Here is a 27,817-nt window from a genome sequence, read left to right on the forward strand (position 1 = left end):
GCTTAGACTTAAGACTATTTGTTTTGTATTTCTACTTTCCTATCCCTCTAATCAACATCACCTTGTAACTACCAAACAATAAAAGCTCTAACTAGAGACCAGAGGCTTCTTCCATTTACTAGTAGGGAGATAAATTAAGGGAAAGGTTAAAGAGGTGAGATTACTGCTCTAGTATCCAATTTTAAATCTCACAATCTGTAATCATCAATGTAATATTGTATCTATATTCAATTCCATAAGTATATTCAACACAATTCCTTGGAGTTCTAAGATATATCTCCATTAATTGAGACTTCTCTTAAAGGATTAGGACTCACAAATGATCAGTTGCAGCAGAAAGTATAATAAGATTTGCATGTCTGGAGAGGAGAATTAAAGTGACAAGTTAAGAATTATACTCATGACTAAATTAAACATAAGGCTCTGCACATCCTGATATCTGAATTCCTTAGTTTCAGTTCTTAATCTCAGATGAGAAACCAATAGTTCAGTACAAAAGAGTTCACAATGGAAAAAAGTTTCACAGATGACAGCATTTTTAAAAATAAAATTTTACTGATGTTGCATTTTTAAATCATAAGAATTTATTCTAATATCCCTCCTGCTGCAATTCCCAGAGAGCCATCTCATATAATAAATATATAGAAAAGGTCAGAAAATATTCAATGTCCAACATCCATAGACTATCACTTTTTCAAAGAAGTTAGTGTGTCTCCTCAACTCTCTTCTTTGAGGTCATGCTCATTCTTTGTAATTTTGCAACATTCTTTTTTTGTTGTTTTGTGATTGGTGTTTCATTTATCTTGTTGTAGTCACTGTGAATATTGTTTTCATAACCTCTTTTATGTCAGATAATTTACCTCATTCTACCTCTCCCTTTCCCCTTCTCCCAGTGCATTCTTCTTTCTCATTCCTTAATTTGTAATTTGGTAATAATATTCCTGGGAGTTTTCATTTTCAGATCTCTTTCAGGAGGTGATTGGTGGATTCTTCCAATTTCTATTTTATACTCTGGTTCTAGAATATCAGGGCTGTTTCCTTGATAATTTCTTTCTTTTTTAAATTTAGCATCTTCCCCTCAATTACATGAAAAAAATCAACTTTTTATCATAAAAGTATTTTATTATGTTCCAGTTACATGTATAGATAGATTTCAACATTTGTTTTTATAAGATAGAGTTCCAAATTTTTGTCCCTCCCTCTCTTCTCTCTCCCCTCTTCAAGACAGAAAGCAATCTGATATAGGTTATATATGCACAATCACATTAAACATATTTCCATATTAGTCATTAACAGTTGTTTTTAAAGCTTTGAGTTCCAAATTCTCTCCTTCCCCTTCCCCAACATTGAGAAGGAAAGTAATTCTATATAGGTCATACATGTAGAGTCATGTACAACATTTCTATATTAGTCATGTTGTGAAAAAAACATAAACAAAAAACGTTTAAAAATGTATGCTTCAATATAGACAGATAGCATAGGTATGGGTTGAAAATGTAGGGATGATATCTAAAAAAATAAAATTAAGGGGTGAGAGAGGAATGCACTGGAAGAACGGAAAAGGGAGAGGTGGAATGGGTAAATTATCTCATATAAAAGAGGAAAGAAAAAGCCTTTACAGTGGAGGGTAAGATGTGGAAGGTTAGGGGGAATGAGTTAACCTTATACTCATCAGAACTGGCTGCAAGAGGGAATAACATATACACTCAATTGAGTATAGAAATAAGGAAAGTAGGAGGGAAAGGAGATAAGAAGAGGGGGCAGATTGGGAGAGGGGGTACTCAGAAGCAAAACACTTATGAGGAAGGATAGTGTGAAAGGAGAAATAGAATAGAATAAACAGGCAGGGGATAGGATGGAGGAAAATACAGTTAACAAAAGTAACTGTGAAAAAAATTTAAAGCAAGTTTGTCTGATAAAGGCTTCATTTCTCAAACACAGAGAGAACTGAGTAAAACTTATTAAAAAAATAAGCACCATTCCCCAATTGATAAATGATCACAAGATATGAACAGTTTTCAGATGAAGTAATTAAAGCTATCTGTGGTCATATGAACAAATAAATGCTCTAACTCACTACTGTTTGGAGAGATACAAATTAAAACAATTCTGGAGGCAATACTATTAGATTGCCTAATAGAACAGAAGAGGAAAATGACAAACATTGGAGGAGACGTGGGGAAAATTAGATATCAATGCACTGTTGGTAGAGTTGTAAACAGATTCAACCATTATGTAGAACAATTCTGAACTATGACCAAACGGATACCAAACCATGCATATTCTTTGACCTAGCAATATGTTTCCTGGGTCTGCATCCAAAAAGAAATAATAAACAAAAAGGAAAAGGACCCATATATAAAAATATTTATAGCAGTTCTTTTCTGGTGGCAAAGAATTGGAAATTTAGAGGGTGCCTATCAATTGGGGAATGGTTGCACAAATTACTGTATGTAATTTTCTTTTTCTTTTTCTTTTTTTTTTTTAGTGAGGCAATTGGGGTTAAGTGACTTGCCCAGGGTCACACAGCTAGTAAGTGTTAAGTGTCTGAGGCCAGATTTGAACCCAGGTCCTCCTGACTCCAGGGCCGGTGCTCCATCCACTGTGCCACCTAGCTGCCCCCTACTGTATGTAATTTTGACGGAATATTATTGTTCTATAAGAAATGATGAGCAGGATGCCCTCAGAAAAACCTTGAAAGACTTACATAAGCTGATGCAAAGTGAAATGTACTATGAACAAAGTAACAGCAATATTGTAAGATGAACAGCTGTGAATGATTTAGCTATTTTCAGCAATACAATAATCCAGGACAAGGCTGAAGAAATTATGATGAAAAATGCTACCCATCCCCAGAAAAAGAAGTGATGGTGTCTGAATACAGAATGAAGCATACCTTTGTTTTGTAACTTTATTTTTTTTTAATTTTTTTTGTCTATGTTTCATTTCACAACATGACTAATAATATGGACGTTTCACATAAGTACACATGTATAACCTATATAGAAATGCTTGCCTTCTCCAATGGCAGGGAGGGGAAGCAGGAAGGGAGAGAACTTGGAGCTCAAAGGTTTAAAAATGAATGTTAAAATTGCTTTTACATGTAATTGGGAAACTTAAATACTATTTTTTTAAAAAGAGTACCTTTTTCCAGTAGATTATTTGTACTCCTTTTTCCATTTGCCCAATTCTGCTTTTTAAGGAATTCTCTTCAGAGAATTTTTGTATATCTTTTTTCCATTTGGCCAATTCTCTTTATCAAAGCATTCTTCTCTTCACTGGATTTTTGTGCATCTTTTTACCATTTGGCTTAATCCATTTTTTAACGTATTATTTTCTTCAATTTTTTTTTGTGTCTCCTTTACCAAGCTGTTGACTCTTTTTTCATGACTTTCTTGCATTCCTCTCATTTCTCTTCTCATTTTTTTCTCTCTCTCTTACTTGATTTTTAAAATCCTTTTTGACCTCTTTCATGGCATGGGGCAAATTCATATTTTTCTTTGAGGCTTTAGATGGAGTTTTGACCTTTTGTTCTCCTGAGACTGTTTTTGAAATTATCTTTCATAATAATAGCTTTTCTATAATCAGGATATTTTTTGCTGTTTTTGCTAGTTTTCAGGCTATTTCTTGATTTTTAACTCTATGTTAAAGTGTGGATCATCTTTGACAGTGGAGGGGGCACTGTCCCAAGCTTTAGGTTTTCTATGCAGTTGTTTACAGAGGTAATGCTGGGGACCTGTAAGTTTTCAGTTCTGCCAAGGTGGTATGATATAGAAAGAAGTGTGCTCACTACTCTTCTTTACCCTGCATTGGTCTATGACAGACCACAAGAACTCTTGCCACCTTGGAACTGTGATTGCTATGGCAATCTGCGGTGTGCTACTGCAACCTTCTCTAGAACTGAAAGCTGGGACTGTGACCCAGATCCAAGTATAGGCAATGGAAAAGAGTCCTGCCCCTAGGATCCTGTAATCTTCTTTTTTTTTCTTAAATATTCTTTTTTTCCAATTACATGTAAAGATAGTTTTCAACATTCATTTCTATAAGATTTTGAGCTCAAAATTTCCACCCATCTCCCTTCCCTCCCTTCTCCCAAAGCCAGAAAGCAATTTGATATGGGTTATACATTACAATCATGTTAAACATATTTCCATATTAGTCATGTTGTGAAAGAATCAGAACAAAAGGAAAAAACAACAACAATAAAACAAGAAAAGTGAAAATAATATGCTTCAATCTGAATTCAGATTCCACAGTTCTTTTTTCTGGATGTGGAGAGCATTTTCTATCATGAGTGTTTTGGCATTGTCTTAGATCATTGTATTACTGAGAAGAGCCAAGTCTGTCACAGTTAATCATCACACAAGGCTGTTGATACTGGGTAGAATGTTCTATTCCTTCCTTTTCTAATTTGCCTATGGTATCACCGTTTACATCTGGATCATGTACCCATTTTGACTTTGGTGTATGGTGTAAGATGTTGGTCTATGCCTAATTTCTGCCATACAATTTTCCAGTGTTCTTAGCAGTTTTTGTCAAATAGTGAATTCATATCCCAGGCGCTAGAATCTTTGGGTTTATCAAACAGGAGACTGCTATATTCATTTAATGCTGGGTTTTGTATGCCTAGCCTATTTCACGGATCCACCACCCTATTTGTTAGCCAGTACCAAATAGTTTTGATGGTGGCTGCTTTATAATATAGTTTTAGATCTGGTACAACTAGGAGACCTTCCTTTGCATTTTTTCATTAATTCCCTTGATATTCTTTTTTTCTCTGACAATTTCTTGGAAGATGATGTCTAAGCTCTTTCCTTGATCATGGTCTTCAGGTAGACCAATAATTTTCAAATTATCTCTCCTGGACCTATTTTCCAGGTCAGCTGTTTTTCCAATAAGATATTTCACATTGCCCTCTATTTTTTTTTTTTTTACTCATTTGGATTTACTTTATTGTATCTTGGTTTCTCATAAAGTCACTAGCTTCCATTTCTTCAATCCTAATTCTTCGGCAATTGTTTTCATCAGAGAGCTTTTGTACCTCCTTTTCCATTTGTCCAATTTGGCTTTTCAAGCTGTTGACTTTTTTCTCCTGTCTTTCCTGCATCACCCTCATTTCTCTTTCCATTTTTTCCTCTACCTCTCTAACTTTATCTTCAAAGTCCTTTTTGAGAGCATCTATGGCCTGAGACCAATTCATATTTTTCTTGGATGCTTTAGATATAGGGGCCCTGACATTGACATCTTCTTCTGAGGGTGCACCTCGATCTTTGTCACTAAAGAAACTTTCTTTGCTTGACTTTTAGCTCAAAGTGGGGCACTGTTTCCAGGCTGCAATATCTCAAGCTGCAGAAGTCCCAGGTGGTATGATTTAAGGAGAATCAGGTTCTTCACTCACCTGGCCTGCTCCCTGGTCCATAGATGACCCCAGACCAACTTGCTAATCAACCAGCTTTGTGTGTTGTGGTTGTCAGCTCCAAGGAGCCTGTGCCCCTCCCCAACCTAGGCCACTGCTACTCAAGTCTACCCCCTGATTCCCAGCAGGGGTGAAAAACCCAAGTTCTACCTCAGCACCAACATAAACCACTGTAGTCTCTCCCCTGCCAAGGGCTCAGCCCTCTCACCTGACTGTGAGCTTAGTTCCAGATGACACTGGAACTGCAGCTGATTCAGAGGTTCTGGAGGGTCTCTTTCTCTGGCGAAGCCTTCCTGGGACTGGATCTGTGTCAGGGTGACTGTAGGGTTGGGCTCTACTCCTGACTCAGCACAGCAGCTCCATTCTTTTGACCTTCCAAGCCATTCATGGTTGGAAGATGATTTCAGCACATTCTTCTGTGGGTTTTGCTGCTCCAAGAATTGTCCTATGGCATTATTTGGATGTTTTTTTGGAGCCTCCCTTGATATTTTTGATCTTTTGTTATTCCAGATAAATTTCCGTTATTTTTTCTAACTCTATTAAGTAATCTTTTTTTTTTTTTTTTAGTGAGGCAATTGGGGTTAAGTGACTTGCCCAGGGTCACACAGCTAGTAAGTGTTAATTGTCTGTGGCCGGATTTGAACTCAGGTACTCCTGACTCCAGGGCCAGTGCTCCATCCACTGCGCCATCTAGCTGCCCTTAAGTAATCTTTTGGTAGTTTGATTGATATGGCACTGAATAAGTAAATTCATTTAAGTAGAATTGTCATTTTTATTATATTTGCTCAGGCTACCCATGAGCAATTGATCTTTTTCCATTTGTTTAGATCTGATTTTATTTGTGTGAAAAGTGTTTTGTAATTGTGTTTATATAATTAGTGGGTTTGCCTTGGCAGGTAGACTCCCAAATAATTTATATTGTCTACAGTTATTTGAAATGGAATTTCTCTTTCTATCTGTCTGCTGAGCTTTGTTGGTATAAATGCTGATGATATATGTGCATTTATTTTATATCTTGCAACTTTGCTAAAGCTGTTGATTGTTTCAAGTAGTTTTTTGATTGATTTTTTAGGATTCTCTAAGTATAACATCATATCATCTGAAAAGTGATGATCTTTTTTCTTCCTTGCCTATTCTAATTCTTTTAATTTCCTTTTCTTCTCTTATTACTAAGGCTAGCATTCTAGCATAATATTGAAAAATAGTGATGATAATGGACATCTTTGTCCATTCCCCTGATCTTGTTGGGAATGCTTCTAACTTATCCCTAATTACATATGTTTGCTGATGGTTTCAGATAGAAACTGTTTATCATCTTAAGGAAGATACATTGATTCCTATGCTCTGTAAGTGTTTTTAAGAGGCATGGGTACTGTATTATGTCAAAAGATTTTTCAGCATTTTTTAGATTATCATATGATTTTGGTTAGTTTTATTATTGATGTAGTTGATTATGTCAATGGTTTTCCTACTATTGAACTAGACCTGTATTCCTGACATAAATCCCACCTGATCATAATGTATTATCCTAGTGATAAATTGCTGTAATCTCTGTGTTAATACTCTAGAATTTTTACATCAATATTGATTAGGGAGCTTGGTCTATAATTTTCTTTCTCTGTTTTTGTTCTTCTTTGGTTTAGGTACCTGCACCATATTTGTGTCATAAAAGAAATTTGGGAGGAGTCTTTCTTCACTTATTTTTCCAAATAGTTTGTATAGTATTGGAATTAATTGTCCTTTAAATGTTTGGTAGAATTTGGTTTTAAACCCATTTAGCCCTGGAGACTTTTTTCTTAGGGGTTTCTTTGATGGCTTGTTCAATTTCTTTTTCTAAAATGGGCTTATTTAAGGATTTTATTTCCTATAATGTTAACCTGGGTAATTTATATTTTTGTATATATTCATCCATTTCATTTAGATTGTTAAATTTATTGGCAAAATAACTACTAATTATTGTTTTAATTTCTTCTACATTGATACTGAATTTACCATTTTCATTTTTGATACTAGTAATTTGCTTTCTTTCTTTTTTTAATCAAATTAACCAAAGGTTTATCTATTTTTTTTTTCATAAAACCAGGTCTTAGTTTTATTTACTAATTCAATAGCATTCTTACTTTCAATTTCATAATATCTCCTTTGATTTTCAAAATTTCTAATTTGACATTTAATTGGGGATTTAAAATTTGTTCTTTTTGCAGCTTTTTTAGTTGTATGCCCAATTAATTGATCTCCTCTTTCTCTATTTTTATTCATGTAGGCATTTGGAGACATAAATCTTCCCCAAAGAACTGTTTTGGCTGCAACTCATCTACTTTGGTATATTGTCTCATTATTGTCATTCTCTTGGATGAAATTATTGTTTCTATGATTTATTGTTTGACCCACTTATTCTTTAGGATGAGATTATTTAGCTTTCAATTAATTTTTGGTCTATTTTTCCATGGCCGTTTATTACATGCAATTTTTATTGCATCATGATATCTGAGTTTATGTTTTGGTCCTCCCTGTTGCCATAGTAATTTTCTATAGTAAAGTTTCTATTCTTTTTCTTATTCATATTTTAGCCCATTTTGTGTCTTTTAAAGTTGAATTCTGCTCCTCAGCTACAGTGTGCATTATCACAATCTTCTTCTCCTGAGGGGCAGGGGCCGAGTCAATGGCTTTCTGCTCTGAGGCTTCAGCAGCTTCCCACTTGCCCACTGCACTGGAGTGGTCCAGCTTAGTTGGGCCTGTTGTGAGGTCTCCAGCTGGCAAATTCCCTTCTGAGTTGAAGCTGGGGACCTCACAACTGGACTACTGTGTCACTAGCTTGCTGAGGTAGGACAGAGGGTCCTCAGCTGATGATCTGTGCTTCTGCTGGCTTGTGCACACACCCTCTGTGCTGAGCTGTGCTCCCCCCTTTTACCCAGGTGAGACAGACCTTTTTTTTTTTTCTTTTGGTGAGGTAATTGGGGTTAAATGACTTGCTCAGGGTCACACAGCTAGTAAGTGTTAAGTGTCTGAGGTCGGAATACTCCTGAATCCAGGGCCAGTGCTCTATCCACTGAGCCACCTAGCTGCCCCTAGAGACAGACCTTTCTTAAAGACCTTCTAAGTTATCTTAGGCCAGAAGATTGTTTCACTCCATCCTTTTATAGGTTCTGGAGCTCCAGAACCCATTTAGAGGCTTAATTTAATGTTTCTGAGAGAAATTTGGGAAAGCTCAGGCAACTTTCTGGCTTCTCTATGCCATCTTGTCTCTGCCTCCTATAAATCTCCTTCTTACCAATCGTCTAACTCCCTTACTTTCTGTGGTCTCAGAGGTCAGAAAAGAAAAGTGTTGCCACTGCTTCAGTCACTCTCTAGGCCTGCTCCTACTTTGTTGGGGCCATATTTTCACTGATGTGGCCTGCTCTGGACTGGGTTCCACTCTTACCCAGGTACAACATACCGTTTTGGAGAGACTCTCCAAGCTGTCTTAAGCTAGAAAGTTGCCTCACTGTGTCCTTGTGTGTACTCTGATGCTCCAGAATTTGTTCTAATGCATTATGTAGTCATTTGGAGAGACCTGGGGAAGAGTTCAGGCGAGTCCCTGCTCTTTTTCCATCATCTTGGCTCTTAGATCCACACTGAGCTATTAATGACTGTTCTTTCACTCTGGCTATTCAACTGACTCCATCTAATTCTTAAAATCCTTAGTTTACTTTCCAGTTTTATTTCAGGTTCCACATTGTATCCAAAGTATTTTTTATTTGCCTAGTTGTTAGGACACTCTCCCTCCTCAATTTATCTAATATTTAGAAAATGATATTTATGGCAGCTCCTTTTTTTAGTGGCTAAGAACTGGAAATCTAAGGAATGCCCATCAATTGGGGAATGGCTAAACAAGCTGTGGTATATTATGGTGATGGAATATTATTGTGCTATAAGAAATGACAAGTAGGATGATTTCAGAAATACCTGGGAAAACTTATATTAAATGATGTATAGTAAAGTTAGCAAAACGAAAATAATGTTGTGCACAGTGACAGCAATATTGTTTGCTGAAGAACTGTGAATGATTTAACTATTCTCAGTAATACAATGATCCGAGACAATCCCAAAGTACTAATGAAGAAGCATACTACCTACCTCCAAAGAAAGAACTAATATTGATTGAACACAGACTGAAGCATGCTATTTTTCACCTTCTTTCATTTTTTTTCTTTTATTCAAGTTTTCTTATACAAAATGACTAACATGGAAATGTTTTACATAATTGCACATGTAGAACCTATATCTGATTGCTTGCCACCTCAGGGAGGGGGAAGGGAAGGTAAGGAAGGAGAGAGAAAATTTGTAACTAAAACTTCAAGTACAAATGTTCATTATCCCCCAAAATAAATAAATAAGTAAACAAATATACAAATAAGTGATAATAATCATAAAAGTTTTAAAAAATTTATCTCATATTTCCTTCTATGTTTACATGTTATATACTCTAGTAGAAAGTCCTTGATGTAAAGGACATAAAATATTTCCTTTGCTTTTTTTTTTTTTTTAGTGAGGCAATTGGGGTTAAGTGACTTGCCCGGGGTCACACAGCTAGTTAGTGTTAAGTGTCTGAGGCCGGATTTGAACTCAGGTACTCCCGACTCCAGGGCTGGTGTTCTATTCACTGCGCCACCTAGCTGCCCCTCCTTTGCATTTTTAAGGCACAGGGCCTTACACATAGTCATTTGAATATTTGTTGAATTAAACATAAGGGAGAAATGGGGGCAGGGGAATCCTCTTCCTAGCATGAAGCTATTACAACAATAGAAATATGATAAAATTAATCAACTCACCATTCTTAAATGTCACTCACTTAAAAAGAAACCAGTTATCACATATGGTAATACCTTTGTTGCAGTTGCTATTGCATCTTTATTTCTTTGCATTTCTTCTGCCAAACACTTTCCCAATATTTCCTGCAAACCATAAAATGGTTCAATAGATATTAGATTGGTTATCTGAAGAAATGAGGCCTAGCTTTTCCCAAACACATAGTACTTAGAATCTTACCTTCTGATCTTGACACTGTTGAGTCAAGGCTTCTTTTAGTTTTTCTGTTAGCTGTTCCTTCTCTGCATTAAGCATATCCAGAAGCCTCTGATGCTTTAAGGAAAGATAATTAAATTATTGCTATGAATATGATGCAAGTAATCCAAAAGAAATGAGGAGAGCTGCTGAACTACAACTGCCAAGAAATATCACTATGTATAGCACACAAAAGGTATTTAATTAATGCTTCTAACTTGACATGTAATGAGGCTGCTAGGTGGTGAAATAGAGCACTGGGTCTGAGGTCAGGAAGACATCTGAGTTCAAATCTGGCCTCAGATACAAGAGGTGTGTCTCTGAGAAGTCACTTAGCCTTTGTTTGCCTCAATTTCCTCATTTGTAAAATGGGGATAAAAATAGTCCCTTCTTCTGAGGGTTGTTGAGTGATCAAATGAAATAATAATTGTAAAGTGCTTAGTATATTGCCTTGTACAGAATAAGCACTAAATAAGTGCTTACTTCATTAGATATTATGATTGTTGTTGCTATTAACTTGAAATAGATATTATAATTTTATATACTGTGAAGTTTATCTAAATAAAACTTTCGCAGCCAACCTCTTCTACAAAACACACAACTACCACATTATATACCTTTATCAAATACTTCAAGTTATATTTCTTAGTTCCTCATCAAATGAAAGTATATGATATGAGATGCCCTGAAAGGGAACGATTCCAAATTGAAAAGAGATTAATAAAATGGGGACCAAATAGGAATTTTCAATTCAAATCAAACTGAGAAAGATAAGTAACTAGAATGAACAGGGATTTTAAGCTTATAGCAAAAGAAAGGATCAAATGTTGTTGATAAAATACCTGGAGGGGCAGCTAGGAGATGCAGTGGATAGAGCACCAGCCCTGGAGTCAGGAGGACCTGAGTTAAAATCTGGCCTCAGACACTTAACACTTACTAGCTGTGTGACCCTGGGCAAGTCACTTAATCCCAATTGCCTCACCAAAACCAAAACAAAACAATACCTGAAGAACAAATATCATCATTAAATCATGTACTTTTTTTTTTATAACAATGTCTTTTTATTTAGCACTTCAACAACTTAACAGCAAATTTCTGAAGAGGGTACAGGCATCCTTCCTTTGCTGTTTTTTGGTCTTCAGGTTTTCCTCATGCTTATTAAGCCTGTGGCGCATGGCATGGGTCTTCTTGGGCCAAAGGTCCAGAGGCTTGTATTTCTTGCCCTTATAGAATTTCCTGAGGTTCTCTTTCTGTGTCTAGTTGATGACAGGACTCGGGCAATAGATTTTCAGACAACTCGGATCTTAGATAGCTTGGATGCAGCTTCTCCAGTGACCTTAGCCACTCTCAATTGGGAAAGTTCCACCTTTAAATCATCTAATTGTTTAAGTAGCTCCTCTTTCTTCTTCATGCAAAAATCCCTGGCCTTGATTTTTGCCACAATCAAAGATATGACAGACTGGCACAGGATCCGAGGAGAAAAAAATCATGTACTTTTTTTTAGGAAAGAATATCGCTAAATGGAAGTAAATATTCTATTAAGTACAGTTTCTGCAGCATAATTTTTTTTTTACCACAGATATTAAATGAAGCCATAAGAGTCCGAGAGAACACTATGCAATACCCAATGCTACTTGGTATTAGAGTACACTGGACCAGAGTATTAGCTTTCATTCCAATGTGCTAGGAAACAGAAGGCCACCTTACTTCTAGGGAACCTCATCATTATACCCCAATCACTGCTTGGCATTTGCTGATTTCTAGAGGCTAGGGATAAAATAGAGGAGGTGTGTCAGACATGCCATGGGAACTAGGGCTGGACCCTCTGGAGGACAGGCAAACCTTTCTCCCAATACTTCTGTCCCTTAATCAGATTTACTCTCTTTCTCTACCTGAATTTGTCCCAGGTCCAGAATTACTATTTAAGGGACTACTTATCTTTACTATTGCCAGCATCCTCTAGTCACCAACACATAATAGGATCATAGATTTAGAGCTAGAAGGGATCTTAGAAACCAGACTTCTCATTTTAAGGCTGCACAGGTAGCAAGTGACCAAGCCACGTTGCTAAATCATGTTCTTTGAATATAAGCCCAGCTTTCTTCCTTCTGCACAATACTCAAATTGATATGCCATATTCATTCCATCCTTCATAACATTCCTTTTTTTTTTTTGTGAGGCAATTGGGGTTAAGTGACTTGCCCAGGGTCCCACAGCTAGTAAGTGTCAAATGTCTGAGGTCATATTTGAACTCAGGTCCTCCTGACTCCAGGGCCAGTGCTCTATCCACTGCACCACCTAGTTGCCCCATATAGCATTACTTTTTAATTTTTTATTTTTTGCTGGGGTAATGAGGGTTAAGTGTCTTGCCCAAGGTCACACAGCTAGTAAGCTAATAAGGCCATATTTGAACTCAGATCTTCCTGAATCCAGTGCTGGTACTTTATCCACTGCACCACCTAGCTACCCCTATAGCATTACTTTTTAAGTTCTACTCAAAGAATACTTTTCTCACAAATTTCTACATAACTAAATTCTGTCAGTTAAGGTTCAACTCAATTCCTACCTCCCCAAAGCTTTTCCAAACTATCTCAGCTCAAGTTATATTTTGGGGGTTTTTATTGTTTGTTTTTGCAGGGCAATAAGGGTTAAGTGACTTACCCACGGTCACACAGCTAGTAAGTGTCAAGTGTCTGAGGCTGGATTTCAACTCAGGTCCTCCTGAATCCAGGGCCAGTGATTTATACACTGCGCCACCTAGCTGCCCCCAGCTCAAGTTACTATTTACCTTTCCTTAATTCTTTTCATACTTGTTGTCCAAACTAACTAATTTAACATTTGATTACATTATATCTTACCTCGATTTCCCATAAAATTGTAGTGAGCTAATAAGAATATGGATTATATAAAACTTCTTTGATATTCCTCAATGTCTAGCACTGTGCTAGGCACATAATAAAAGTGCAACAAAGGTTTTTTGAGTAACATTAAGACTTAAAGCACACTAATTACTACAATTTGTACCTAAGAAAATGGCTTTTCCTTGTATGAAATAGGGTAAGCACAATTATTTCATGCTATCCTACCTTTTTCTATATTTTCTCTCTGCCACTGTTCTGGTGCCCTTTTTACTTTTCTACCTTTACAATTTTATTCAGTTAAGTGGATAAGTGTCATCCTCTCTAGCACTCATTTTTCAGAACTTTGCTTCAACTGAACTTCTTTAACAAGCATTTATTACTCTGTGTCAAATATGGTGTTAAGTGCTAGGATTACAGTAAAAGGCCAAAATCCTGACCTTAAAAGAAGAAACTTACATTTTAATGGAGGAAGTAACATAAATAACTATGCACATTATATTATTTATTGTCTGCATCATTCATTGGGAAATTAATATGTACTTGTCATATGATATACTAAAAAGCTATTGACGTGATTATTGTGGATATCTGTTTATCTTTGGGGAAACAGAGCCTGAGAAGAATGGAAGACCTTGAGGTATAGTGAATAATGATTGTGAATAGCCACCACAGGACAAAAGTACATCATTCAGATGTTGGTGCTCTGAAACAAAATTCCTTGCTTCGAAGCTACATCTTATCCATTCAGATTGGGCAAGATTTTTGTTTTTTTGTTTTTAATTGTTAAAAAGGCAAGGGAAATGCCTTCAAAACTTAGTTGGTCCAGAGGATTAAGGTTCTAAGGCATAAAAATCCCAGTGCAGTACAGGAATTAGAGCTATTCCTACATTGATGGACTCCTTACTATCATGATTCAACACACCTTTTCTGATTAGGAATGGCAACATAGAAAATATGGAGGTGAGGAGAAGGGATCCAGTTGAATCAGTGCTATAAGCTTGTTAAATATCTCTATCAATCAATCAACAAGCATTTATTACTTTGTGTGACATAATGTTGTTAAGTGCTGGGAATACAAGGAAAAGCAAAAACTCTCACCTTAAAAGAAGAAACTTACATTTTTAATTTTTTTTTTTGGTGGGGCAATAAGGGTTAAGTGACTTGCCCAGGGTCACACAGCCAGAAAGTGTCAGGTATATGAGGTCAGATTTTAATTTGGGTCCTCCTGAATTCAGGGCCAGTGCTTTACCCACTGTGCCACCTAGCTTCCCCCAAGAAACTTACATTTTAATGAAGGAAGTAACTTATAAATAACTATGTACATTGAGGATATATACAAATGGAATATAATTTCAGAGGGAAGGAATACTAAATATTGATATCATACTGATATATCTAGGTATATAGATATAGATATACAGATAAATATATCTAAATATCTAGATATATATAATATACATATACAGACATATATATGTATATATTCTAAATAAATACATGGTAATTGAGAAGATAACAAAAAGCTTCCTGTAAAAGGCATTGTTTAGGCTGACCTTGAAGGAAACAAATTAATCTTTCCAAAGTAGACTGATGATATGCCTCTGCCTCAACCCCCGCCACACACAAACCTATTCAATGAACTCTAGTGACTTTAATTCCTCTAGAATCAAATAGATAATTCTTTGTTTGGCACTTAAGGCCCTTCATAACCTAGTTCCCTTTTACATCTTCCTTATACCTTACTAACCCCCATGTACTCTGAAATCAAGTGCTACCAGGCTCCTTACTATTGCTTAAATAAGACATTCCATCTCTGGACTCTGCATTTTCATTAGCTGTTCTTCATGGTTGAAATTCTCTTGCTCCTTATTGCTCTCCTCTGGTTCTCTGGATTCCTTCTAGTCTCAGCTAAAACTGCAAGCTTCTAAAAGAAGCTTCTTTTGATTCCCTTAATGCTAGTGACTTTCATCTCCATATGCTTTTGTTTTGTCACTCACTCTGGTTCTTGAGGACAGAGATCATGTTCTTTGTATTCCTCAACATGTCTAACAATGATATCAACAGAACAGGAGAATAAGGATTCAATAAATAGCACTGGGGTTTGAAGTGAGCAAAATCTGTCTTAAGAATACTTGTACCTTCATCACTTATTTTGTTCCAGAGCAGAGAAACTGAGGGATTATGGGGACAGTGCTTCATATACTATCAATGATACCACTGTATTGGTTACTTTTATTTAACTGTTTTTCTTTGTTATAAGGCAATATTCAGTGCTGATGGGGACTCTATAATGAAAAAAGATTGTACTTTAAATATAAGAGGCCAATAAAACATAACCAGAGATTAGAAAGGTAACTCTTTTTATGTTAGGATGTTTAAAATATAGAATATAACAGAGGAAAAGACATAAAACTCATAGAGATCCTGACACAACCCCAAAACATCAATAAAACAACCCCTGGAATAGCAAAACCCCAAAAAAGACAGGCAGAGATTATTTTCCAGCTAAAAACATATTAAAGGGGACCATGCTGTGATGCAAGAAGAGTCCAACCCCACAATCATGCTGACACAGTCCCCAGGCAGGCTGCTCTAAAGAAACTTAACCCAGAGCCTCCGAATCAGCTGTAGCACCAGCATCTTCTGGAACTAAGCTCATGGTCGGGTGTGAGAGCTAAACAGCTGGCCAGGGGGGTAGAAAATATAGGGGTGTCTGGGGGACCTAAGGAGGAATTTGGTTATCCCACCCCTAAAGGGAACCAGGAAGAAGTCTTGAGCAGTGGAAGGCCCAGCCTGGAGAGGGGAGCAGGCTTCTTAGAGCTAAGAAACACAGCACACAAATGTTTGCTGGCTGATTAATTAGCAACTTGGATTTGAGATTATCTTCAGACCAGAGAACAGGCCAGGGAAGAGCAAAATCTACCCTCCCTTAAACCTGAAACACCTGGGACCCTCTGAAGCTTGGGATAGTGTAGCTTGGAAGCAGGACCACACTGTAAGAGGGAGTGATAAGTCAAGTAAAAGACAGCAAGATGAGCAAGCAAAGAAAGTTGAGAATTATAGAAAGTTTCTTTAGAGACAAGGAAGATAAAGGTGCACTCTCAGAAGAGGATTAAAAACCTCAGGGTGCCTATATCCAAAGCTTCCAAGAAAAATATGAATTGTTCTCAGGCCATGGAAGTGCTCAAAAGGGACTTTGAAGAGAAAGTAGGAGAGGAAAGAAGTAGAAGGAAGATTTTGAGAGGTGGAGGAAAGAATGGAAAGAGAAATGAGAGTGATGCAGGAGAGTCATGAGAAAAAAAGTCAACAGCTTGAAAAGCCAAATAGAAAAGGAGAAACAAAAGCTCTCTGAACAAAATAATTGCCTAAAAATTAGGATTGAACAAATGGAAGTTGGTGACTTTATTTTTTTTCTTGGTGAGGCAATTGGGGTTAAGTGACTTGCCCAGGGTCACACAGCTAGTAAGTGTTAAGTGTCTGAGGCTGGGTTTGAACTCAGGTCCTCCTGAATCCAGGGCTGGTGCTCTATCCACTGCGCCACCTAGCTGCTCCTGTTGGTGACTTTATGAGAAACCAAGAAATAATAAAGCAAATCCAAATGAGTAAAAAAAATATAAGCCAATATGAAATATCTCCTTGGAAAAACAGCTGACTTGGAAAATAGATCCAGGAGAGATAATTTGAAAATCATTGAATTACCTGAAAACCATGACCAAAATAAGAGTTTAGACATCATCTTTCAAGAAATTCTCAGGGAAAATTGCCCTGATATTCTAGAAGCAGAAGGTAAAATAGAAATTGAAAGAATCCACCAATCACCTCCTGAAAGAGATCCCAAAAGGAAAACCTCCAGGAATATTATAGCTAAATTCCAGAGCTCCCAGGGCAAGGAGAAAATATTGCAAGCAGCTAGAAAAAAGGAATTCAAATACCGTGGAGCTACAGCAAGAATAAAACAAGCTCTAGCAGCATCTACATTAAAGGACGATAGGGCATGGAATGACATTCCAGAGGGCAAAGGAACTGGGACTACAGCCAAGAATCACCTACCCAGCAAAACTGAGTATAATCTTGCAGAGGAAAAAATGGGACTATAATGACAAAAAGGACTTTCAGGCATTTGTGATGAAAATACCTGAACTGAATAGAAAATCTGACTTTCAAATACAAGATCCTAGAGAAGCATAAAAAGGTAAACAGGAAAGAGAAATTATGAGGGATATTAAAAGGTTAAACTGTTTATATTCCTACATGGGAAGATAATACTTCTAACTCATAAGAACTTTCTCAGTATTACGGCAGTTGAAAGGAATATACTTAGAAGACACAGGTCTGGACTGAATATGAAGGGGATGATATCCATAAAGCATTTATTTTTAGTTTATCTTTGTTTTTTGTGGGGCTGGCAGGGTGGGGTGGCTTATGTCTGGGGCCGGATTTGGGCTTGAGTCCTCCCGGGTCCAGGACTGGTGCTTTGTCTGCTGTGCCACCTAGATAACTCATGACGACATCTTTAAAATAAAGTTAAGGTGTAAGAGGAATGCACTGGAATAAAGGGAAAGGGAGAGGTAGACTCAGGAAAAGTAGCTCACATAAAAGAAACAAGAAAAAGCATATGGAGGGGAAGGGAAGAGGAGGAAGGCATGGGGGAGTGAATCAACCTTACTATCATCAGAATTGGTTAAAAGAGGGAATAACAAACATACTCAAGTGGGTATAGTAATATATTTTGCCCTGAGAGAAAGTGGGAGGGGAAGGAGATAAGGGGGCAGGGAGAGAAGAGAGGAAGGAAAGAAGAGCAGATTGGGGGAGGGAGCAATAAAAAGCAAAACACTTTTGAGCAAGGTGAAGATGTTCTGCATAACTGCACTTGTATGACATACTGAATTGTTTGATTTCATAGGGAGGGTTGAGGAGGGAGGGAGGAAGAAAATTTAGAACACAGAATTAGTTCAAAGACCTTAATCTCATTAGAGTTAGCTCAAGGAGGGAATAACATATACACCCAATTGGGAGGGGTAATCTATCTAACCCTCCAGGAAAGTAGGAGGAGAATAGGATAAGGAGGGAAGGAAGTGTAGAGCAGAAGAAGGGGGTAGACAGAAGCAAAACACTTCTGAGGAGGAATAGGGTAAAAGAAGGTAGAAAATAGAGTAAATATCATGGGAAGGGAACAGGATGGAAGGAAACAGTTATGATGATTGACTACAATGGCAAAACTCATGGTACCTACTCTGCTGGGATATTGTGAAGAAAATTCTTTGTCAAGCTTATGGTACAATGTAAAAGTTATGATGAACAGGATACTATCAGAAAAACCTGGAAAGACCTACATGAACTGAAGCAGAGTGAAATGTACTGTATACAAAATAACAACAATAGTGTAAGATGATCTTCTGCTTAGCATAAAGTAGCTAAGTGGTTCAGTGGATTGAGCACAAGGCCTGGAGTTAGGAAGACATATTCAAATCCAACCTCTGATACTTATTAACTGTGTGACCCCAGAAAAGCCACTTAACCTTTGTTTGTTTCAAATACTTCAAGTGTAAAATGACTATTATAACAGCCCCTGCCTCACAGAATTGGTGTGGAGGTCAAATGAGACAGTAACAAAATGAGATTGTAAAGTGTTTACCACAATACGTAGCACATTCTAGGCACTAAATAAATGCTTATTTCGGGGGCACCTAGGTAGAGCAGTGGATAAAGCATACACCCTGGATTCAGGAGGACCTGAGTTCAAATCTGGACTCAGACACTTGATACTTACTTACTAGCTGTGTGATGCTGGGCAAGTCACTTAACCCTCATTGCCCTGCAAAAATGAATGAATGAATGAATGAACAAATAAATAAATGCTTATTCCATTTCATTCCATTCTATTCCAGTTCATCCTTCACTCAGAAGCCAGTTATCTTCTTAAAGCAAAGATGTTACTATGTCATTATTATACACAATAAATTCTAGTGACAATTACCTCCACAACCAAATATAAAATTCTTTGTCTTTTAAAGCCTTTCATAACCTGGCTCCTTCCCACAGGAAATACTGGAAACAGTATTTTTACACTTGACTCTCCTCCATGTATGCCATTATCTAGTTACACTAGCCTTGTAGTTCTTTGTGTAAGAAACTCTGTCACCCAATTCAATGCATTTGTACCTACTGTTCCTGTGCCTGGAATGTTCTCCTTCCTCATTTCTAACTCCTGACTTCCTTTAAGTCTCAGACAGTATCTCTATCTTACTGCTTTCCATTAGATACTACCTCCAGTTTACCCTTTATATATCTTGTATGTATAGTTATTTGCATATTTTTTCCCTTATTACAATATGAGCTCCTTGAGATAGGAGACTTTGCCTTTCTTTGTATCCTAGGGATTTAGGGGCAGTTCCTGGCACAGGATAAGGGTTTAATAAATTCTTTCTGATTTGACTAATCAAAATTTATTCTTGGATTTTCAGGGGGTATTACTGTGATTTGGTGGTTGATCCTTTCAAAGGTATGAAGGAGGCTCAGAAATCCCTATTACTCATAATGGGGTAGGGGCTTTCCTTCTGCTTAATCTTTTCATGTCCCTCCCCCCTCCCCATGTGTCCATGCTACTGAGCCAACACAGGCCACCTTTCTGTATGTGCATATGCCCAGAGAGAGGATCAAGGGCTAGGATGTAAGATCAAAGTTTTAGAGACATGAAGAACTAAAAGGTCATCTAGTTCAATCCTTTTATTTTACAAATTAAGAAGCTAAAACCTAAGGAATTATCTATCCAGGTTCTCAAAGATAAATATTGAGAAGAACCAGAATTAGAACCTAAGTACTCTGACTTTAAAAGTCAGTCTTATTTGCACTACTTCATACTGCCTCTCAGTTTGCTTATGTTCATTTTTTAAGAGAAACAATCAGAAACTAATAGAGCACAAAATACACTCATACCAATCCTAAAACTGTCCATAGGTAAGAATATGGTATAAAACAATTTTCTGAGGCCTTCCTTGTTTCAGTTCAAGATTCCTAACCTAGAAAGTGAATATATTTTTTTGTGTGGGACAATGAGGGTTAAGTGACTTACCCAGGGTCACATCTAGTAAGTGTCAAGTGTCTGAGGCCAGATTTGAACTTGGGTCCTCCTGAATCTAGGGCTGGTGCTTTATCCACTATACCACCTAGCTGCTCCCAAATAAGCATTATTTTAAACTAACTTTTTGATTTCTTCTAGAAAGAGGAGCTTAGTTCATTGTTATTTTTGTTGTTTTTCAGTTGTGTCTGATTCTTCATGACCCCATTTGGGGTTTTCTTGGCAAAGATACTGGAGTAGTTTGCCATTTCCTTTTCCGGTTCGTTTTACAGATGGGGAACTGAAGCAAACAGGTGACTTTTCCATGGTCACATAGCTAGGAAGTGTCTGAGGCCAGATTTGAACTCAGGAAGAGGAATCCTCCTAATTTCCATCCCAGTGCTCTATCCACTGCCCTATATAGCTACTTCCTCATTTCTAACTTGCCCCTCAAGCCCTCTGTGATCTGACCATCATGCTGACCAATCTATGGAAATTACTTTCTCCATAGTTATCAGTGATCTCTACTTAATCCTGAAAACCTACATTTTAAACATCAATTATCTCCCAATAAAAACATCTTTTATCAACTTCAAATAAAAAAACAAAAATTAGTATGAACCATCTATTTTAGTGATCATGATAGACAGTATAAGTAGTTTTCTACTTTTATAGTTATTTTCTTAATAGAAAAGCTATATATGTGTATATTGACATTGTCAAAAATAGTTTTTATTGCCTTTCTCCTACAAAAATAATAAACAGATCACAGAAATTAATTTTAAAATGTCTCCTACAATTTGTTTCCATACCCGTCCTCCTACAGGAAAAACCAGATCAGACAGACAAGAAAAACATAGTACCAGTTTATTTGTCCCAAGAAAAAGTAGCATGAATCATGTGGAGACACCTTCCAAAGAAGCTCAAAGACTCCCACTTTCTAAGGGTATATAAGGTTTCTTTGCTCACTGGTTACAGGGTGTTATCAGGTTCATTAGCATGATACAAATCAACCCAAAAGCAAATACTGCAACAAGAATAGATGTAATGCAAAGCAGTTTTAACAATTTCAGTTATAGCAAATATGTAGGAAATACAGAAACACTATGATAAGATTACATGATTCCAAAAAGGAATTTGACAAGGATGAAGGTGCCCAGATGTCCCCACAAGATAGGGACTTACTATCTTGAGGAAAGACATCACCAGATAGGGATTTATCTGCTAGCTATCTGGGTTCAGTTGAAGGGTATTTTGCTCCTATTAATCCAGGGTTTCATAAAACTTCCTTGTATAATAAGGCACCTCCATCAAATCCAGGTGGTCCATACATTGTTATTAAAAACACAGACATACATATACACACATACTTTAATCTATCTGGCACTTAGCATGGACCTGGCACAAAGTAGGCACTTAATATTTATTGACTGACAGGTGATCTGAAAGAATAGACAATAAACAACAAGTTCTGGGAAAAGGGCACTGTACTGTTGGGACTTTAGTAGGGAAAACATTTCCATAAGAAGTACAATTCCATCAAGAAAACTATACAAAAATCCACAGTGAAGGTTAGGGCTAGGGGTCTGGGAGTTGTAAAAGAAAAACAAAAGCTGACTTGAGAAGAAACGAACAAAAATTTGAAGACATGAGCTAATGAAAAGGACAAATATTTTGCAGTAACAGCCACAACAAACAACAAAAATGAATAAAAATTCCCCAAGGGAGATGATGCAACAAATCCTGCAAGGATTGGAAAAACAATGAGATCATTCTAAGAAATGATAAGGAAGAGCTCAAAAGAGCAATGAAAATGAGTGAGATTTTTACAAAATAAGACAATGGACTTGGAAGTAGAATAGAAGAAAAGAAGAATAAGAGATCATCCAGAAGAGTATCATGAAAAAGAAAACCTGAAAACTACACTTCAAGAAATCATACAGAGGGGGCAGCTAGATGGCGAAGTGGATAGAGCACTGGCCCTGGATTCAGGAGTACCTGAGTTCAAATCCAGCCTCAGACACTTAACACTTACTAGCTGTGTGACTCTGGGCAAGTCACTTAACCCTAATTGCCTCACTAAAAAAAAAAAAAAAAAAAAAGAAATCATACAGAAAAACTGTCCAGAAAATTAGACAAATAGCATAGTGGAGATCACAAAAATTCAGAGAGCTACGACAGAAAGAAAGCTCACCAAGTGAAATCTTAATTAAATTTTAGAATTACAACATCAAGGAGAAAATTTTGCAGATATCAAGGAAAATAAAAACCTTCAAATTCCAAGAACCAGTCAAATATCATATAAAATTACTCTGTACTTACGTGAAATAAAAAAAATAGAATATGATATTCAGAAAAACAAAGGAGATTGGTTGGCAACAAAAAAATAAAAGAGATGCAAAACTAAGCCTAAACAGTAAAGAAGATAACTGGACACCTGGAAAAAATAAAAATTTTTCATTATTCCTCTAACTATGTGTGTGTGTGTGTGTGTGTGTGTGTGTGTGTGTATGACTAATCAATATACAAGTTGACAGAAAAGCAGAAAATTAAATACACTTAACAATGAAAGACCAAGAAAAGGAATGTTTGTTCTCATGTGGTGGAAACAATGATAGCAAATGAATGTGGGGTGAGGTAGTTTTTTCATTTGTTGGTTCATCTATTTGTAATGGTAGTCTGGCCTAAAATGTTGCCTCTTCAGATACAGAGACATTGGCAGTTTGTTTCTGGGATAATTATAATGATAAGCAAGGAAAATGCCTTGGCATGACTATGTAATTGTTCTGAAACTGGTTCCATTCAGTTAGCCATGTGTACAAAGGCTTTTTAATTAGCTACAGAGACATTAATGATGAAGGCATCTTGATTTCAGAGACTTCCTCTCTTTACTTCCCTAGGAAACGTCTTTGTTCACAATGTCCAATAAAAGACAATGCTGTAAACATGGAATTATCACCCTCTCTGAAGCCCCATGGCCCCATGAAAGAACCTCAAGTGCTTGCCCTCTGTTTTCCTTTTAGGTAGAGATTGGAACATTGAACCATGTGAATTTCATAGGTCTGAAGCATACTTTGGAGTGACCTACTGCAATACTTTTTGGGAGTTCAAGTCTAGCTGAATCTGGGATAATGGCATATGGACACAGAACTAAATTTTGAGCCCTTTACTTCTCCCTCATCTCTGAAGCCCAAGCTGGGAAATTTTTTCCTATTTGTCTTTGTGATTACAACATTTTTTTGTAGGAATATTACCACAAAAGATTATCTTTTGTGATAAAAATAAATATCACATTTAACAAGAATAAGAAGAGTCCTATTTAATTATTTTTAGCAGTATGTGAAATATCTTTGCTTCCCTTATTATTCCTATTAAATTTCCCATCAGGATTTTATATTTGATCTGTGATAGTGGATGTTAGGTTTTCACAAGATAAAATAACAATATCAGACCTTGTGCTTAAATTTATGCTCAGGCAACAGCTAATCTGCCAACAAATTTACTCTACTATGAACTGAGCATTTGTGATGTTGATTTTATCTTAATTTGAAAAATCATTTACAGTTTGTGTTCTTATAAATAAAAAGATGTCAAATGAATCTTGACCTCCAACTTTGTGTATATATATATATGTACATACACACACACACACACACACACACACATATATATATATATTCAATTTATGAAAGGTTTTTTATTTCCTTATTTGTAAAATAAGGTGGAGAGGTGGAGAGCATTTTCTAGGTTAATACAGCCAAAGTATCAGAGGTAGAATTGATATCCAGGTCTTACTAGGTCTAAGCCAGCTCTCTATCCATTATACACACTGCCTTGATAAATTATATGACGGGAAAAAAATGCATTTTTTTTGTTTTGTTTTGTTTTCTTTTTAGTTTAAAGCCATTCTCATGGAATGGCTTAGGAGGAGAGAGAACTTTTGAAATGTGACCTAAAACAACAAAAAAAAGTTATTATATTTTTCTCTACAAATAGTTCTTCCAAATGAAAACCATTTGATGTAGACTCAAATATAAATACAGAGGTCCTGTGGTTTTACTTGATTCCTGTAAAATAAAAATAAAAATAAAAATAAATCTACTTTCCTGGAATGTGAGTCACAAGAGATATTGTAAACAGATCTAATCACAATCACAACTGGATAGAATTTTCATATATTACATTTTTGTCTAAAGAATCATGGCAATGTGAATTTGAGTATGTGATTATGAATTTATCTCAATTTCACAAGGTTCAAATTGTTGAAAAGTAGCAAAAAATTAATCTCAATGTGAACTTTTCCTTTTGGAATATTTTAAAGTACTATATACTTTCAGGGGCAGCTTCGTTTAGGAGCTAGAATGCTGGACTTGGAGTAATTCAAGCAATAAACAAACATTTCTTAAATACCTATTTATGTACCAAACATTGTGAAGTGGTATGAATACAAAGACAAAAAAAATGAGACAAACCTTGTTTTATCAAGTTACTTATCAATGGAGACATTTAGATGTAAAAGATGTAAAATACAATGTAGTTGATGTGAGGCAATTGCAGTTAGGAGAATTAGGAAAGGCTTTGTTTAGAAGGTGGTACTTGAAAGTTGAAAATTGCTTCTTAAAAGAAATGAATAATTCTTCAAGATAGAAATGAGGAAGTTGTGTATTATAGGTATAGGCAGTGGAAAGACATGGAGAAGTCCCCAAACAGTATAGCTGGTGGGAAAAGGGAATAAAACCATGTTGAATCCACTGCTTAAACACAGCACCTGGAACTTATGTCCCCGTCCTTTGTGTGATGATCCAGTATTAGACAAATTTTATCTTGAGGCATAATACGATTTTCTATTGATGAGTTTCCTAGAGAAAGTAGTGTAGCTGGTAGGAAAGAGAGGAGTATTTTTTCTTTCCTTTTCTTTCTTTCTTTTTTCTTTCTTTCATGCTCAGAAGAGAACAAAAAAAAAGGCAAAAATATCAAATGATCAGGACAACTTTTAAAGTTGCATGTTGTATTTGTTCAATATCTAAAAGAAGCAAGCTGTATATAATAGATCTATAATTTCCCCCCCAAATTCTTATTTTTCTGTTCTACTCTATGCATGTATGTATATATAATATGTATGCATATACCTACCTACATACATACATATACACATACATATATGGAAACGTACATTTTATTTGGTGCTTATTAAATTCAGAACAGATTTTTTTCTAAACTGACCTATCTGTTCCTCTTTTTTAAGCTCTGATCTTTTCATCAGGCATACCCCAATATCTCTCAATTTATTAAACATCCATTATTCTCCCTGAAGAATTATGTTCACTTTCACTGGTCAGGTGATTATTGTTATAATTCTAGCTCCTTTGCACTCTGGAATATCATATTCCAAACCCACTAATCCTTTAATGTAGAAGTTGCTAAATCCTGTGTTATCTAGACTGTGGGTCCATAATTTTAAAATTGTTTCTTTTTGGTTGCTTGCAATATTTCTTCCTTGACCTGAGAGCCCTGGGATCTCTTTTAGGAGGTGATGAGTAAATTCTTTGAATTTCTATTTTACCTTCTGATTCTAGAAACTAAAGGCAGTTTAATAATTTTAATAATTTCTTGAACTATATCTAAACCCATTTTTGATCATGGCTTTCAGGTTATCCAATAATTCTTCTTCTTCTTTTTTTTTTTTTTTGGTGGGGCAATGAGGGTTAAGTGACTTGCCCAAGGTCACACAGCTAGTGTCAAGTGTCTGAGGCTGGATTTGAACTCAGGTCCTCCTGAATCCAAGGCCACTGCATCACCTAGCTACCCCCCATCCAATAATTCTTAAATTATCTTTGATCTATTTTATAGGGCAGCTATTTTTCCTATTTTTCATTCTTTTGCCTTTGTTTTATTGTTTTTTGATGTCTCATAGAGTCACTTAGCTTCTATTTACCCACAGGTGATGAGAGGGTCAACAACTGGTCAGAAGATAATGGTTTGCTGGCACTGGCTGCAGGACTTTTTTGCATTGTTAAAAGAGTAATAAGAGCTCTTTCAAAAGCAGAATTGGCCAAACAGAAAAAGAGGTACAAAAATCCACTGAAGAAATCTACTTCCTAAAAAGCAGAATTGGCCAAATGGAAAAAAAGTTACAAAAGCTCACATTAAAAATAATTCTAGGCAGTAATGGCAGCAGCAGCAGCAGTGGAAGTGGAAGCTGCAGTGGGGCCCAGGCTTGGGTCAGGGGCAGTGGGGGTGGTCAGTGGAGCGGTAGGAGGCATGGGTGAGGCCACCATGGCCAAGCAGTATGACAAGGTGGAATGCCTCTTCTGCAACAAAGCATCCAAGTACAAGAAGATGGCCTAATTTGGCCAGGGTACCTTCAGTGAAATCTTCAAGGCCAAACATTGACAGATTGGCAAGAAGGTGGACCTAAAGAAAGTGCTGATGGAAAATAAAAAGCAAGGGTTTCCCACCAACGCCTTAAGGGAAATCAAGATTCTCCAGCTTCTCAAACATGAGAATGTGGTCAACCTAACTGAGATCTTTAGGACCAAACCCTCTCTCTACAAGCACTGTAAATGCAGCATCTACCTGATGTTTGTTTTCTTTGAACATGAACATGATCTTGTGGGTTGCTGAACAATGCCTATGTCAAGTTCACTCTGGCAGAGATTAAGAAGGTGAAACAAATGCTGCTCAATGGGCTCTACTGTATCTATCAGAATAAGATTTGCATTGAGACATGAAAGCAGCTAATTTGCTCATTATCCAGGATGGGGTGCTGAAGCTGGCTGACTTTGGTTTGGCCCAGGCTTTCAGTCTGACCAAGAACTGTGAGCCAAACCACTATACTAACAAAGTTGTGACCTTCTGGTAGCCGTCCCCAGAGCTGAACATGACTGTGGCTCTCTAAACAGACCTTTGGGGTAGAGGCCGCATCATGGCAGAGATGTGGACCTTTAGCCCTACCATGAAGGGTAACATCAGTCAGCTCTGTGGCCCCATTACCCCCTGAGGTGTAGCCCAATGTGTGTATATCAATGAATATGTGTGTGTATATACACATATATGAATATATATACACACGTGTGTATATATATGTATACGTGTATATCTATATATACATGTGTATACATGCATGTGCATTATATGTGTGTGTGTGTGTGTGTGTGTATCTGTGTGTGTATATGAGAATATGAGAGAAAAAGGACCTGCCTAAAGGACGGAAACACAAGGTAAAAGAGCAGCTGAAAACCTTTGTCACGGACCCTTATGTGCTGGACCTGATTGACAAACTGCTGGTATTGGACTCCACTGAGCACATTGACAGTGAAAATGTTTTCAACCATGACTTCTTCTGGTCAGACCCCAAGAATATGTTCTGCACTCACAGCTTCGATGTTTGAATACATGGCTCTATTCCAATGGAGAGGTGGTGGCCACATGTCCTAACAA

The 27,817-nt window shown here is 36.7% G+C and overlaps 1 protein-coding gene and 1 pseudogene across 3 annotated transcripts in view; both read right to left on the reverse strand.

Annotated features, from left to right (window-relative positions):
* Positions 1 to 27,817, reverse strand: part of CCDC91 (coiled-coil domain containing 91) — a 427,400-nt gene that overhangs the window by 145,667 nt on the left and 253,916 nt on the right. For all 3 annotated transcript variants that reach the window (XM_043966436.1, XM_043966437.1, XM_043966438.1), the window contains exons 9-10: positions 10,445 to 10,537; positions 10,282 to 10,350 (exon numbers count right to left, since the gene is read on the reverse strand). In XM_043966436.1, the coding sequence (XP_043822371.1) occupies positions 10,282 to 10,350; positions 10,445 to 10,537 (162 nt within the window). The remainder of the gene's footprint in view (positions 1 to 10,281; positions 10,351 to 10,444; positions 10,538 to 27,817) is intronic.
* Positions 11,525 to 26,388, reverse strand: LOC122727961 (annotated as a pseudogene).

Source organism: Dromiciops gliroides, chromosome 5 (assembly GCF_019393635.1).
Source record: "Dromiciops gliroides isolate mDroGli1 chromosome 5, mDroGli1.pri, whole genome shotgun sequence".
NCBI classification, from domain to species: domain Eukaryota; kingdom Metazoa; phylum Chordata; class Mammalia; order Microbiotheria; family Microbiotheriidae; genus Dromiciops; species Dromiciops gliroides.